Source organism: Tribolium castaneum, chromosome 5 (assembly GCF_031307605.1).
Source record: "Tribolium castaneum strain GA2 chromosome 5, icTriCast1.1, whole genome shotgun sequence".
Taxonomy (NCBI): Eukaryota; Metazoa; Arthropoda; class Insecta; order Coleoptera; family Tenebrionidae; genus Tribolium; species Tribolium castaneum.
Window position 1 is genome coordinate 10,104,797 of NC_087398.1, and position 16,698 is coordinate 10,121,494.

The window sequence follows — 16,698 nt, forward strand, 5'->3', positions numbered from 1 at the left end:
CATTTTAATCGAATTACTAATGTGGACCACGACCTTTTTGATTACTTTTTTTTATTCATAAATAGTTTCAAATTAAAACTTCAGATCACAATCTGTTTTGTTTATCAACTAAATTTTATCGAAAATCCGTTAAAAGACATGCCCCATTTTTTTGTCCACAACTGTGATAATAAGGAACATAAAAAAAAAATTTTGGCAGATCAGTGTTATTTCTTAATACAGAATGTCCAAAAATGAGTTGCACCGTTAATATTTTCTTAATTTCTTTTGAAATCACAATTCATAATATGAACCTAAACGAGTGTAGAAACGCGAAGTGTTCGCCCAGCTGGGCATTCCAGCACGTCGAGAGCCTATCAACCCTCTTTGGTCGACCGCCGAGTCCTCTTAAAACAAATCACACCATCAGCACTAGCCCCAGCGAGCGTCTACGTCGGTCGTATATGCACACAGAGAGCCCTTCGAGTGGGTTTGCTGTCAATCAATGGCTGTGCCCATATTACAGGGAGCAGAGCAAAGCAGCATGTCGCTAATAATTCACGACCGGATCGAGGCAAGACGACGGGAGGGAAGGACGATTGCATTGTTCGGTCTTCTCATCCCCAACCCGGCCACTAGTTTAATTGGAACCGCGGATCAGCCGGCTAAAAAGAGGATGTCATTTCAGCAGCCGCAAAATGAGACGATTCCATCGGGACCCTTCTCAATCTCGTCCTGCCTGCTCGCTCGACCCAAAGCTTAATTGATTATTCCGGAAAAGTTCGGACGGGAGCACCAAATATTGAAGTGCACGCACAGACGCACAAATTCTCTCATCGCCAAATTAATAATAAAATTATTACTAATTCACAAAGTCAAACCACAATTTTTCGCTACAAGAGTAACTAGTACTCGAAAAAAAAGTTTCTATTATTAGTAGTAGTAAAATAAGCCTCAACTACTTTGTGGGGTAATTTTTTTTGTGTTATTACACCTACCAGCTGTTATTTTTGTTATATGACGGACACCTCCGAATAAAGGACACCTCTTCAAAACGGACATTTTTGTACGAACGTAAAAACCTATATTAAAATTTTCACCTCCCATCAGCGGACACCTCTCCAACACGGACAATTAAAGGTTCCCTATTGGCGTCCGTTGTTGAGAGGTTTTGTAGTATATTTTACCACTACAGATGTAGTACAATTGAACATTATACACTGTGTTAAACCAACTATTTTTTTTTATAGATTACACTATAGTAGATGTTACTCTTAGGGCACTGTTAAATTTTATACGTATATTTTACACTTCTTTTTTTTCTTTTTTCTGTACTTTATTTTATTAAAAAAGATATACTAGTACACCATTTACAAAAAATACATAAAATACATAACTCACAATCATATTTTGAACCTGTAATTTATTATCAGTGAAATATATATTCAATAATACATTTACAAATATATTTAAAAATTCCGTTCCGTTTTTATTGTTACAAATTTAAATAGGTGATAGAACATTTAATTTTAAGACAAAAGTTTCCTATAAACGTGTATCTAAAAATACTTCGTAACGGAGCTACACCCCCTCAAAGGGGTGCTTCTTATTATAGGTTTTCCTCAATATTTCAGAAACCATTACAGATAAAATTACAAAATTTGGGACATTTGATAACCTTTATACGCCGAATTCGATAATCAAATGTAGAAATTTTTAATCAGGGGCGTCCCACAATGGGGGGGCGTAAGGTAGAAAGTACCCTAACTATTTTGGTTATAATTTTATTTACAATTATTTAGGTCTATATTTAAAAGTTGCATATACCGTATTTTTTTACTACTAAACCTCCATTACTGGACACCTCCGAATAACGGACAGCTCTTCACAACGGACATGTTTGTAGAAACGTAACAAATCTATTGGAAAATAATGTAAAAAAACCTCTCTACACCGCACTCTCTCTAATAGTGGACAGGGCAAAATATTTCCCCAATTACGCTAACGTTATATACATTTGTCTCTTACAACGGACACACCGAAAGAGTAGAAGTGAAAAAAACGAACATTTGTTTCATGGATTATGTAGATATGGATGGAAAATTGTATATTGAAGATTCAGACGATAAATATCGATAAATATCGTGTATTTTTTTAAATGTGGAAGACGATGGTAATAAAGAGGAAACTTGCATTAGCACCACAGTAAACTCATGCTGTTTGAATATTTGAAGCTGTTCAAAAAACTGCTGTAATTAAAGAGAAAAAAAGATTTTTTTTAATAAAAAAAATACTTTTATCGCCTTCGAATTTTGTGGTGTTATGTAGAGGGATTAGCAAATCCAGTATACCTTCTGTGGTCAGTTTGTCACATTTTTATGTCACAGTTACACCTATTTGTTTATTTAAGAAAAGAATTCATTTAAATTTAAATTAATTAAAAAAAAAATCTCCCATTAGTGGACACCTCTCCACAACGGACAATTAAAGATTCACCTTTGGTATCCGTTATTGCGAGGTTTTACTGTGATAAATAACAAACACATAATTTTTCTAAATGCGATTAATCAAATGCGGAAAAATCAAGATAAATACGCGCCTTTCCGAAATAACTGTAATCCCTCTTTTGGTCGGTAAAAATCGCGCTAATTACGTCCGCGTTCCGCCATCGTCCCGAGCACATGTCGCGATTGTGGGTTTCCCTTAAAAAAGCGCCCCATAGCTAATTACGCCTCCAATTGGCTCGCTAATGAGACTTAATATGCATTTAATAGCGGTTCGGATTAGCGAACATGCACATGTAGAGAATGCTTTATCCGCGCCAAAAAACAAAAACTCCCATCTTGAACACGACGCGACATCAGATGTTGGATGTAAACATGACGAGTGAATTTGTAAGTGATTATGTAAAGCCCGAGGCGGGCGTTTGGGCGCCTCCGCCGTCAGATGGCGACGCCAGCGTCGAGACGCAAAAATGCCACAGATGAGGCCCGATCTGATTCAATGAGGTGACAGACGCTAATTGGGTAATTACCTAATTTCATCGGCGGTAAATTGCTCGGTTTGTTGATGGAAGTACCGTAATAATCCGTTCAATTATAGATAACAATCGAGGGCTTTTCTTAGAGAGGCGATTGTTGACATTAGATACGAGGAGTCGCAATGAAAGTGACCGATTGATTTTTTTAGGTGCGGTTGGTTAACGGGATTTACGATGAGGAAATTCAAAAATACAGCACTTTTTTATATAAATTATAAGAGAAATCGAATGCGGTATCATTATAACTGTAGCGTGACGGTGATAACATCGAAGCTGATAAGAATTACCACAACAAATTGAGCAAGAACATGACATGACAAGCCATAAAAAGGCGAAAACAACACCAAATTACAAGCATTGGAACAAAGGGTAACAAATTAAACACATGAAAATTGAAACCAATAGTGGGGAATTTTTGTAAAAGCACTACCTACACTACCTATTATGCTTGATTGACAATAAAAACAGTTTGGAGTTTCTATTTTTTTTGTTTAGAACAGAATCAAATCAGTGAAACATTTTAAATCCATTTTCAAAAAATGAGGAAAATCTTTAGTAGTACCTACAAATCCTTACGTGTGTAGCCATAATTATTATTAAAGTTTCACTAAAATCAAGAAATGTTCTTGTCAAGAATCTAGACAAGAGCTGAGTTAATAATTTCAAGTCAAGACAATGATCAAGAATCAGGAAATCTTGAAATTTTGACTTTTTCTAGAAATTGTGAGTTCTGGTTTTAATCATGTAGTTTATCACTAAAAAAGTTATTTCACAGAAACAAAATTTAATTATTAATAATTAATTTAATTATTAATGTGAATTGATATTAACAGTCAATCTTCATTTTCGTCGGCACATTTACTCTCACAGTATTTTTATTACTCTCTCATATTTTTTTCCAAATATTTTTATCATTAGTACATTTAAATCATATTCATCTTCTGTGTTATCATAAATGATTTTGTAAATCTCGAGGTGATTCTTTTGTTTTTACCTCGATTTCTTCATTAAACTTGATAATAGATGTTATTAATTTTTACATATTTACTAATTGGTAGTGTTTTTGTAGTTTTTACCCACTCAGTTAGAAGGTATAAATATTACAATTTATTGACAAGAAGACAAAAATAGAGCGTCAAGATTTCTTGTCTTGATGAAATACTAATTTTATTTTATCATATGCTGATGAGTTACTAAAAAACAATTTTAAAAACAAACATTCAAATTTGTGTTCATTTTTTTAAGATAAATGACCTTTATTTACAATGGGGAGCATTAAAGCATGAGCAAGAAAAGTGCACGGACAAAACCACAAAACAAGACACAACTAAAAACGGTCCATATTAGAACAGTACTTAAAATCCTATAACCGTAAAAGTTTTATTGATCAACTGTCAGTGTCAAAATTCTGATAAAGACCAGACTATATCACCCTAAAAGTTCATGTCCAACCACTTTTGAAATTGGCTGTATTCTGTATTTGCCATTTTGAACACCAGACTTGAATTTTTTAAAATTGGACACGTTAGTGTTAATCTTTAATTCGTTAGTCTAAAGGTGGTCTAAATTAACTAAATGTCTTGCTGTACGTGTTTTAAATTGGAGACAACTTGAAAAATTTGGAAATTTAATTTGTCAGGTAAAAAATTACAGCAACCTTAATTCAAAAAAATTACTATTTATGATAATGCCAACCTGACGGTTCTTAGATAGTTGATTATAAAAAAATCGACTATACATCATCATAAGTATAAATACCTACACAGAAACACATTGTTGTTATGTGATTGCAATTTCTAACCTTGAAATGTGTTTTTATCTGATATAAAAAATATATAAACGTGGTTCAATATTTTTATATATTTTCAATAAAAAATATGTTGTAACGAATAACGAAGAATTCGGTACGTATTTTTATTTTGTAAAAAATATCCGAGTTATTTTGAATTTTTGATTCTTTGAAATTGATTTTTAAGTTATCAACAAATCAAGTTGAATTCTGTATTGATCATGGTATTCTTTTTGTTTTGTACCGATTTAGAAAATTTAAATATAATTTTTTTTGTCTAACGCTGGGAGAACGTGTACAGGGTGATTCAAATAAAACTAGGAGAATGACGTACTTTCAACATAACCAGTAATGTGCTAATGATTGAATTCACAGAAATTAATAATTATGTTTTGGACATCCTTAAAAAAACGTCACAGATAATCTTCGAATTTTTTTGTCATTAATCTACCTAATAGAAAAAACACCACAAAAATTTCTCAAATTGTATGATTCTAGAAGTGGGTTTTCTGCCTTCGGGGTGAAAAGCTTTTTGTCTGCTGAAGTAGCCTCGCATTTTTTTAATTTTTATTCCAATCTGTGGATCAAAAATGTGTAATTTCATTGGCCATTCTCTTCCAAATCCACTTCTCTCGCAATGTTAATAGATCTGTTAGTATCCCTAATTGGTCCGTTCCCTCGTATGTGCAGCCGTCAAAAGCAAGAACCACGCCAACTGCGACGAGAGAAAGTTGTTGATTGTGACCCGAAACTTTCGACGCTATTGTGGCCATTTCACTGTGTTTTGATAGCTTTGCGATAAAACTGCTCCATTATAAATGCGACTGGAGTGACCCTATTCCGTCCATTTTCCTCGAGACCAGTCCGCAAAAATAATGCTCAATTACCCTCGCGGAAGAGCCCTAATTAATCAAATCGATGTGTGTCAGATCGGGTGCGTACGCTGGTATCTTGATGTGTCTATTACTACACAGCGATGCTATCTCCCCTAATGAATGACCGGTAGGAGAACAAATAAAACAAGAGCGGGAGAAAAAAATATGTAAAAACAAAACAAGAAGAGAAAAAACGTTCGTCAGCGTGCGTGTACACACGGAAATAAATATCCCACGTGTGTAAGAACAAAACGATCGCTCCTCCATTGTTCTCGCAAAGACAAAAGAAGGCAGGCTGTAGTAGAGCGGGATTGGTCGGGGATTCGTATCGATTGTAGCGTTGGCCGGGCATCCGGTCGGCGCCCAATGAGCTAAAACAAGAGCCAGCGTCGCGGCGCACACATCCGTCACGACGCCGGAGCCGCCAGCAAAAAATTACAGACTCTTATTTGGGCGGCCGTGCATGGCTGAGAGTGACGATGGCAACGTGGTTAGGGAAACAAAAGGGGATATTTAGGGAAATCGCGATTTATCGCAGGGTTACGACGTTATGTGCTCATTTGAATAATGGGAAAAGTGATGCCTTGTAATGGATACGGAAGATTTGGCGCTTTGCTGTTACGCCAGGAAACGGCCATAAAAGGGTGCCAAAATTATTTATATTTATTATTATTATTATTTATTTGTGTGATAAGAAATAGAACAAATAAAACAAACTTTCTTTACTCCTTTTTGCTCCATGATCGGTTTCTCACTTTGAAATTAAGTTAGCAACACTGGATTATGTAAAGATAGAAGAAAGGTAATGCAGGATTAATTTTAGGGCTCTTTTCTCAAAAGAAAAACTTCTAGTGGTAACTGTCCTAAATTTGATGTTTCAGTTTGGTATTCGCTAGCTTGTAATGATAGAAATATACCTACAGGGTATCATTAAAAAAAATTCAGTAGATGATCTTATACAATAAATTTTATCGTTTCATCTAGGAATTCAGGGTGATTCTTTTAATGCCTATATTAGAAACTTTTTAAATGCTGTAACTAGAGCTTTAAAATTTTGTGCATTTTAAGTTCAAATAAATTATTTTCAAAATTAATGAGCCTTTGGAACTGCGAGAACTTTGAAATTTTAAATGGTAACCACACTTTTTTATCGCATTTTTGAATTCGCCTTTTTAAACTGAATGAAATCTTAAAATATGTATACAGAGTGATTCAAAAGTACCGGATAGTCTCTTGCAACACTAAATACTTAATTTTTGTACTCAACTGAACTGAAGAGTTTGTTCGTCACTTTTGAATCATCCTGTATAAAAAATAAAAGAAGAAATAACAAATATTTTTTATTTCTTGCCGATTATGTAATAATTAATAAAATAATAATTAATAAATAAACGCAAGGTTTTTAAGTGGAAAAAGTAATTTTGACCTGACCTAATCCGACCTGACTGCAAATCACCCAATTATTGGAAAATTTGGTCATGGTTTTTGCTTCCAGTTGTAAATGAATTTTTTTAAAAATAGCAGAGAGTTGTCAAATTCCAGAAGACTTCCCAATAATTTTCTCTCATCTTCAATGACACGTTTTTTCTGCAATAGTGCGTCAAGATTTAATTAATAATTTTGTTGTTCGTCAATTTTCTTAATTAAATTGTGATTGTAAAAACATAATTCATCATTACTCTGACGCAATAATAAGCAAGAAGCTTAATTGGTTTCTGGAAAATTTAATATATCGCCGTAACATTCACTCACTTGGAATTAGGCAAAAATTTCAAAGTACAGTTTGGTAGATTTGTCACAATTTTACTAATGATGGGTCATATCCGAGTTGAAAATGTAGATTAGAGTGTCACACGCACGTCCAGTGGCGTAGCGTAAAGGGCACGACCGCATCAAATCCCTTTCCCACAATCGCTGATTGCATTTTATAGAGGAATGCGAGAAACGTCAACAAAAACGCAATATAACGATCCATAAAGTTTATTGTAATCATAATCGTCTAACCTTGTATTTTTTCAACGATGGAATATGAGATCGCGTACAATAATGGATACGTAAAGCGAGTGTGACGGATCGGGCCGAGTTCTCATCCGTTTAAGGAAGATTGAGAGAAAAAAGTCGTGCTGGAAATAATTTGGATTACACACACAAATCGCTCTATTTGCACAAAAACTTTTCATTGTCTCAGGTGGGGGCGGATTGAGCTATCAACCACCGGTTGGGGCAGTGACTTGGCAGCTTTTTCGGTTTCTCACTAACACATAGTTATAAATTTCCAAAAACTGAGAGAGTACCGCATTTGCCCCTGTTTTTGTGCTTTCGTCTCCAAATTTTCTACTCGATTTATTTGCTCCGATCTGCCTTTTATTAAAACTAGCACGAATGAGTTTGCTAGGGGTACCTACGTTCTGACAACAAACAGATTTTTCTTGTGACTGCGGAGATATCTCTCTGATGTTCTAACTTATCAGAATTGGTCAAAATTTTCACAATACAAGCTTGATCTTGGTCACATCTTGGCCAAGACTAAGGTGACCAACATCAAAAAATTCAAAATCAAGACAGTACTAATAGCAATATCACTAATTTTTCAGATTTTTTCCTGTTATTGAGGGATTGTCGGATGCTGATTTCAAAACTTCAAACAGATTTTTTCTATCAGCTCTAGTTTTTGAGATATAGGTAATTCAGGTTAGGTTAGCATTTGTTTAAACAAAGGGCACTTTTAGTCATTTACTTATTTGTTACCTCAGATTTTTTTATTCTTGTTGAATGACTCTTCAATGCTGATTTCAGAGCAACTAACAGATTTCTTCTATAAACTCTAGTTTTCGAGATATTGTAGGTAACTCATATAATCATATAAGTAACATTTATTTAGAAAAATACACAGCATTTTTAGTCATTTTGGTATTTCTCTGTTGCTTCAGACTTTTTGCTGTTAATTAGTAACTGTTGGACGCTGATTTCAAAATTGCCAATTGAATTTTCCTACTAGCTTTAGTTTTAGCACTTTTCATAAGCTCTAAAAAAACTCGAGCTGATGACCGAATTTGAACATCAGAAAAGAAATCTATACTTCAAAAGTATATAATTAAGTATATAAAGTACATAAAGTATATAATTAAGTATAGAAAAACTCCTAAATTTGCGACAACAGAAAAAAGAAAAGAAATTTTTTTAAAACAGTATAATACAGTATGATACAGAGTGTAAGACACTGACATAAAACATAAAGAAAAACTTATTGGCATTTTCGTGACCGCTAAAGATCTGTCTAATCTACCGTTTCCGAACATATTTTTATTCCTTTATTGTTTAGAAAGTATTTCCTAAAAATCTCTTAAAATTACACTAAAATTTAGTAGATAATTGTTTACTGAAAGTTGTTTTTAATTAAGTATTTCAAGAAACGAATTTTTTTTACAACTTGAGTTAGATGTAGGGTTTCAGGTACCTGGTAAATATTTTTGAAAAAAAAAGTAAAAAAAATCGGCGGACAATGAAAGGGTTTTCTCGTTATCTGGAAACTTTGTAACTAAGACAATTATCAGATGTGTCCTTGTAGTTTTAACAAAAAATATTATTCAAAAAATTATATAATTTAGGTCCTTTAAACTCAATAACCATCAGATCTGTGGTGTGTTTATGTATAGGGATAGATTATCATAAATACACCACGTGCATTTTTTAGATCTGATGATGGTTATGTTAAGCCGAAACAGCTGTAATCAATTTTGAATAACATTTTAAGAGTTTAAGGACCTAAATTATCTATTTTTTCGAACATTTTCCAAACTCTTACAATAGAGGATATCAATCTCTAAGAAAATATTATATTAAATGGAGATTAAAAGGTTAAGGGTTGAACGAGTTTTTGGTTTAGATGTCGATTTGGTTACCTGATCCCACTTTAGAGATAATTAAAAGACTGTAGTCAAAAGTTTTATTAACAAATATTTTAAGTAGGTTTCTTAGTTGATTGTGAAGGTAGTTCCTAAGTATACTATAAATTCTGATTTTGTCTAAGATAAAGACTCTTCACTCTTCAAACTGTATGATCACGTGCGCTACATTAGAAACACTATTTTAGTTTCGTTGTACCAATGGAAAAAAACGATTTTTATAAAGAAATAAAAACAAAAAACTGATAGATCCTTGCTCCTTTTTGTAATGTGTTCTAGTTAATCACGCTGTTTTCTAACAGCATAAGAGTGTGTGATTTTAAGGAAAGATGTCGCTTGGTGTTGCTGTTTGCAAACCTAGAGCGTGTGTCAGAGGCCAGGAAAGTAATAATCAGTTGCATCTTGGCTTTCCATCATCGACAATCGTATCAGTCTAAAATTCTCAATCAGAGCAGCGGTCCCGTTTAACAGTGCGTGTCACGAGGGGGAAGCTTCAACAGGTTCTTTCTTTGAATCGAACGAAAATTCTCGATAGATAACAATCTGGATTGAATAGAAATTTACATTAGAACGGTTTTGTTTCCGCACACAATGTACCGATGTCAGCGCAATCGATACTCGCGAATGTACGCGACAAAAGACATCGACAATGGTCCGTGTCATTCGCAGGACCAAACAAGCGCCATTGTTACATTACACACCGCACGGAAAATGCTCCTCCACCACCGCTGTTGCAGAATCTTGTTGTTCTTTTCGCCGTCATCGGTGGTGCGCCCGCCGCCACCAATAACACCGGCACTGAGATAAGTTTGATACGCGTGCCGCGCCGCCAATGCCAATCATTTCGCCTATATATAGAACTTATCAACCGAAACGTGTGCGCCGATGCCCCAGCGCCTTCCGCTGATCACGTTGCCACACGTGTGATACGCGATCTTCTGCCTAAGACCAAAAAGGCAAATTTATCATCAGAAGACTTGATAGGTCAGAAACTGTGGAGTTTTCAAAAAACTGCTACCCATCTCCTTATCCCGGAGCTCCTTTTTGTTATTTTGAGGAAGAGTTGCGTAAAATCAATTTTGGAAAAGGGATAATGAAGTGATTATCCTTTATCTTCGTAAGGAACTAATCTAGATTCAAAATTTGGGCTGTCATGGATTTGAGCAATCCATTTCACGTATCAGCGATGGAATTATTCAAACCCATCTAAAAATACTCGTACAAAGTGAAATCACAGTTCCCCCATCTAAAATAAACCTAACCTTCACCCTTTTCAGCAAGCAGGAGCAGTCTTATTCGACCCGTTCACCGCGTTATTTTCTTCCTGCTTTTTGTTATGCAAATCATCTTCGAACCAGTTCGTAGAAACCTCACAATCCAGTGGTGTTAGAAAAAAACACAATAATTCCCTGTTTAAGTCGTTGTTTCTCCATTTCCTTGCGTAATTAATCGGCCACGTGTGGTGGAAAAAGTCAACCGAAAAATCCGATCTCGTAGCTACTAATTATCACCTTCTAAAAGTGTCTAAATGATATTGGCTGCGTGTGAGAGGCGATGATGAAGGTGGGAAAAAAACGATAATGTGAAAATTAAACGTGCGGCGGTCTCCTCGCACCTATATGCCATATGCACAGCATTTAATGGCGTTCCTGAAACGTGCAGCAAGGCAAGAACCCGCGCCACAGAAAGCCTAGCAATATGCAAAGTCAGCGTTATTAACAAGGTGCAACAAACTAGTCGAGGCGGACAGAGGCGGCTCGTAAACTGCGACCGATGCGGACACAACGGGAATGTTAATTGTGGTGTAATTACCGATTTCGAGAAGACGAGACGATGGAAACCCAAAAAAAGATAGGCTCATCAACGTCCTTAATTTTTCAACAGGCAAATGTCTAATCCAGTTATTTGATTTACTAAACCTTTAGCCTTTTGTTTTTATTCTTCTTAATATTTTTTATTACTTAAAATGCACTACACCTTCTTATCACTTCCTTTCTTACTGGATAAGATAAAAACAAAAATGCTTATTGTGGAGCCTTCTAACTGTTTGTATCAGCGTCTTCAGAGCACGATTTTATGTCAACAAAACTGAATATATTTCAAAAATTAATTTAATTAATTTTAAATTAATTAATTTTTTTAATGTTTTGATTTTGGTTGACTTTCCGGTACCTATCCAGTGCGTACCAAAGGGGTGCGATAAATTGATATTTACAAGTAGCTACGAACTATTTAAAACATTTATGTTATGTTCATCAAACAATTTTTACTTGTTTTCGGGGTGCCTCATCTTGTTTGAATTTGTAATTAGAGTAGGCGGTTTTGGAGCTTTGTGATTGATAAACTAGCGCAAACTAATGAGGGGAAAAATGTATTATAATTGAACATTACCGTTCAAAACATAATTATTTGATTAGGTATATCTGATTTTGTACCTGAAATTGGGGTAATATATTAAAGATATCGTTCGGTCTATACCAGTAGGTTCTTTTCAAAATTTCCAGCGATGAGAAATAAGCAAGATAATTGCTTCAAAATAAAGAAATCGTGACGTCGCACTGAATTCTCTTAATTACGTGACAGATATTTGAATATTTTTTACACATTTTCTACAAAACCAAAAATATTAATTGCTTTTTCGACAAATTTCTGTTCTTTGTCTTGAACTTCGCGAAAAGACTTTTGTCTAGTTGTAATAAAGTCTGTGTCTGTGTCTGTGTTTTAAGTGTCACTTAAAAGTCAAAAACCATTTGGTCTTAATATTGGACCAAATGCGCGATAGGCGGTTATGACGTCATTAAATTGAAATAACTTGAGTTAGAGAAAAACGGTTTTCAGTACTTTAATAGTAAGTATTTTTGGTACTTACTAAGACATAGTTGTTTTTAAGTTGCAGTGCCTTTAATTCAGAAATTAAATAAAAAATTAAAATTAGGAGAATTTTTATTTAACAACATCTTAGTTATTATTCGACCCTTCAGCTTGATTAATTATCACAACCGGCATTTTGTTCCAAGTTAAAAATCTGATAAAGCCCATACTCTAACTATACTTTCAAATGATCACATGGTACTTCGAAGGTAAAAAAAATAATCGTTGATAACAAACTATTTTCCTGCATTTTTTAATTATCAGTAATTCAATAATTCCCTAAACTCTTTGCAGAAATGCATCCCCAAATTATCACACTTTGAAACAAACATTTTGGCTGTCTTTAGAAAACGCTTCTTTTTTAAACCAGTTATAATACCTCTTTTTAACAATTTAGAATTTTTATTCATTATTCATTCGATAATTTTATTTTTTACGAAACATAGGCTAGTCTGTTCTTTATTAGTTATTCAGTAAACAGTAGCTTTTCTTTGACCTAAATAAAAATGATGATCTGTGTGCACTACCTTGTAAAAGACTTGGCCAGATTTGAAGACCCAACTTCATGCCAACTTCATCATTCAGCTGAGCAGTAACATCCCAAAATTTTTTTTAGTTTAATTAAAGCTCTCTCTACAATTTTCAATCTTTCAGGATTTTTTTCTTCTTCGGAAGAAAATATGTCGGAATATTTTATTATAATCTCAAACACTGTAGACTTGAACTTGTCCAAACCATTCCCAATATGTAAAATACAAACACCTATCCTCGAATTTAAACATTTTGTTTTTAAATGAAATGTGATTGCAAATACATACGAGTATCTTCTGCACAAGCAAAATTATGTCTTTTTGTAGCTTTAAGCCACAAAATGAAAAAAAAACGCTCGTTCTCTCATTTTTTATTGAAATCAAATGTCCAGTGTGTTTATGTATCTAGCTGTGGTAACTAAAGTAACAACAGAAAATAAATAATTTCTGATTTTAATAAATTATTTCATGGTTTTGTCCTGAATATTATTATAATATATTCATAATGCTTGCGACTGAGAAAAAGTCTTGTGTGTGTTTCGAGCACAAATGAAAAAAAACATAGTCGATTTCGATGTACTACTTTGCGCTCTTAATACACAAAAATTTCTATTTCTAATAACTCCAGCAATGGTTTTTGTATGTTTCGAATATTTGGCGGGACATTTATTTGTTTATTTATTTTTTATTTATTTATTTATGTATGTATTTATTTATTTCTGTATTTAATATCTCGTAAAAAAGGCTCGATTAAAGAATTTTTCCACGTAGAACTTAGATATTTAAATAAAGCAATGACTGCAGAAAAAAATTCTGAAAACTGAAAAAAACTGAGTAGTACTTTTTCCTATCAACAATAAGTGTTAAAAAGAAAATAAAATACTTCATGCCCTGTAGTAGACTCTAGGAAATAACGAGTGTGTCCTGTAGATCAGTTACCTAAAACGGCAGTAGTTACCTAAAACGGCAGTTTTCAGGATTTTTTCTGAATTCAATAAAGCACTAACCACATTTTAAATGACTTTCTCACCTACAGCTCGAGTGGAAAAATGTATTTTTTAAATAAGTTTCAAAAATCTTACTCAAAACAGCTGTAAAATGCTGAAGAAAATGGCTGAAATTCGGTCTTAAATATATATTTTTTTTTAATAAAAAATAAGGTTGATCCGGTAAGCAGATGGTTGCAGGACGACCCTAATTCGACTTAGATTATCCTGTATATCCAGTGATAACTACTAAACTAGTCGGAATTTGATGGGTTTCTCGATACCAATCGATTAATTTTTTAATTTTTTAATCTGGAATGTACCTTTGCAAAAAATTCTCCGCCCAGTTAGGTCCGTATTAGTCGAATTCTTGAGATATCTGGCATTTCGTCTGTCACGGCGATTATCCGGTCCGATCGTTCCAATAATCACTTTTTTCCCGTTTTGTAAGGCGGTATCAAGTAGTTTTCGATTTCCACGCGGTGCGATGTTTCGCACCTCCTGCTGCGCCTCTTCGTAATTACCGACCGAGTGATTGACGATGATGTCTAGCAGGTCTGTATCGAGGAGGCCGATCCAGGCCCGGACCTTCAGCACCTCCGTTAATTAATGGATTAAAAACAATGGAAGCGTATCGTGACATGTGTGAGACGTCACCTGCACATTGCCACGATGATGGTGTTAGAGTCCTTTGGCCAGCTGTCGGCTTACTTTTAATTGATGGTGTGCCAAACAGCCGAGTCATCGGCAGAAGGTTGGAGTTTCACACCTACCCATAATCTAACCGTAACCAGAACAACTCATCACACTGTTTGGTACTTATTTAGATCGAGGAGGTGATACGCACGGGACGGCTCGGGAATGTCGTATCATCGGGAGTAATTTCATGGCGAAAAAGGAGCCTGGCTAGGATTATTGTTACTGGCGAGATGCACTTGCGATTTTTACCGCTGGACGACATCTGTCACACTGCATACGGCTTTCTAACAGAAAGTGTGTAATTTGATTGACCATATTATGTTTGCATATGGTAATAATGCAACTTTGAAATAACTGTTTCGAGACGTGTGGTTAAAGGACGTCCATGTGGCCTATTATAAGGCTAACTGAATCAAGATTCCGCATTTCAAACGTCAAAATGACTGCACCTTCGCGCCTAGACCCCAGTTGTACAACTCTCACAAAGTTTATCTTCGCCGAAGAGAATCGCATCTGGCAGTCCACTGGCGAACTCACGAGACTCCTCAATTCCATTCAAATGGCCACCAAGTCGGTCAGTGCCTTGGTTAGGAGGGGCGGTGTGTCCCATTTGTTCACCCACGCCATCGGAAAACAGAAAGAAACGAAAAGAAAAGCCATCGCTAACGAAATTTTCATCAACATGCTCATATCGTCGTATTCTGTTGGTGTGATAGTGTCGGAGGAAAACCCGAAGCCTCTGGAAGTCGATAGAGACCACAGAGGCAAGTACATTGTTGCCATTGACCCTCTGGAAGGTCTCCCAGACGTTGACTGTAACACTGCAATCGGTTCGATTTTCCTAATACTGGACAAAGGCGATGACAATCTGCCAACGGCTCAAGACGTCCTGTTCGAAGACAACCAAATCACTGCTGCAGGATACGCGCTGTACGGGAGTGCCACAACTTTGGTCATGTCAACAGGAGAAGGAGTCAACTCTTTTGTCCTTGATACGGAAATCGGAGAGTACATCATGACCGAAAGTAATTTGAAGATGCCGAAGAAAGGCAATACCTATTCCATTAACGAAGGTTATACCTCCTCTTGGGACGATTTAGTTAAGAATTATGTGAATGCTAAGAAATTCCCTCATTCGGGGAAACCCTACACTGCCAGGTATGTCGGTTCCATGGTTGCCGACATACACAGGACTTTGAAACACGGAGGCATTTTTATGTACCCAGCTAACAAGGAGCACCCTCATGGCAAATTAAAATTACTGTACGAGTGCAAGCCCATGGCGTTCATCATAGAACAAGCTGGTGGGCTTTCTACGGACGGGACGCGAAGTATCCTGGATGTTAAACCAAGAGAGGTCCATCAGACAACTCCGATTTTTTTGGGGTCGACCAACGATGTCCGGGAATTTCTAGGGTTAGCGTCTAAGAGTGTCAGAAGTCTTCAATAAAACGTAACGAAGTTAATTCTAAAAGAACTATTTTCCCCTAATTGAAAAAATGCCCAACCTAGTGGTCCTGTCAATTCGTATATGGTACACATTATTAACAAATCGTTGATTCCAAACGCACTCAACCGATAAACCACACTGGGGTTTTGCACTCTCATCACCACCATTTCCAAATGTTCAATTAAAAACTTGTCCGGTGTAATGGTTTTTTCCTATTTTTCCATAAATTAGAAAAATGGAGTAATTTTCCCACGTCCACCTGCTTCGATTCCAGTAGATAAGAGGCGGAAATGTGAAATGTTGGACTTCCTGTCGCGAATTCCATCTACTAAATGAAACCGTATCTCGTTTCTCTTCTTTGGTTTCGAGTTGCAATTATAGTATTTTGGTAAAAAATCGGGTCATTAAAACACGAATCTTGACAGCGGAAACAGGAAGTTAATCTGCAACTGCACGTAGATATATCGACCGGTAGCCGAGCGGAACTTCCGGTGGACCGGAAACATAAAAAGAGACCGCAATTGCTCTTCGGACGGCCGACTCTGCTTTGACAAATAGATACATCACCGTGATT

At 35.5% G+C, this 16,698-nt stretch overlaps 1 protein-coding gene and 1 long non-coding RNA gene across 11 annotated transcripts in view; one reads left to right on the forward strand and one right to left on the reverse strand.

Moving 5' to 3' along the window:
- Positions 1–16,698, reverse strand: part of LOC135266349 (uncharacterized) — a 267,145-nt gene that overhangs the window by 25,050 nt on the left and 225,397 nt on the right. The window lies entirely within an intron of this gene.
- Positions 14,630–16,326, forward strand: LOC663399 (fructose-1,6-bisphosphatase isozyme 2). Its single transcript, XM_015979971.2, has one exon. It carries the CDS (start codon positions 15,060–15,062, stop codon positions 16,122–16,124), a length of 1,065 nt encoding a protein of 354 aa, XP_015835457.1. The 5' UTR covers positions 14,630–15,059; the 3' UTR covers positions 16,125–16,326.

Bases quoted from the DNA above. Each gene is read 5' to 3' on its own strand.
- LOC663399 (XM_015979971.2), top strand. From the start codon at position 15,060: ATGTGGCCTATTATAAGGCTAACTGAATCAAGATTCCGCATTTCAAAC.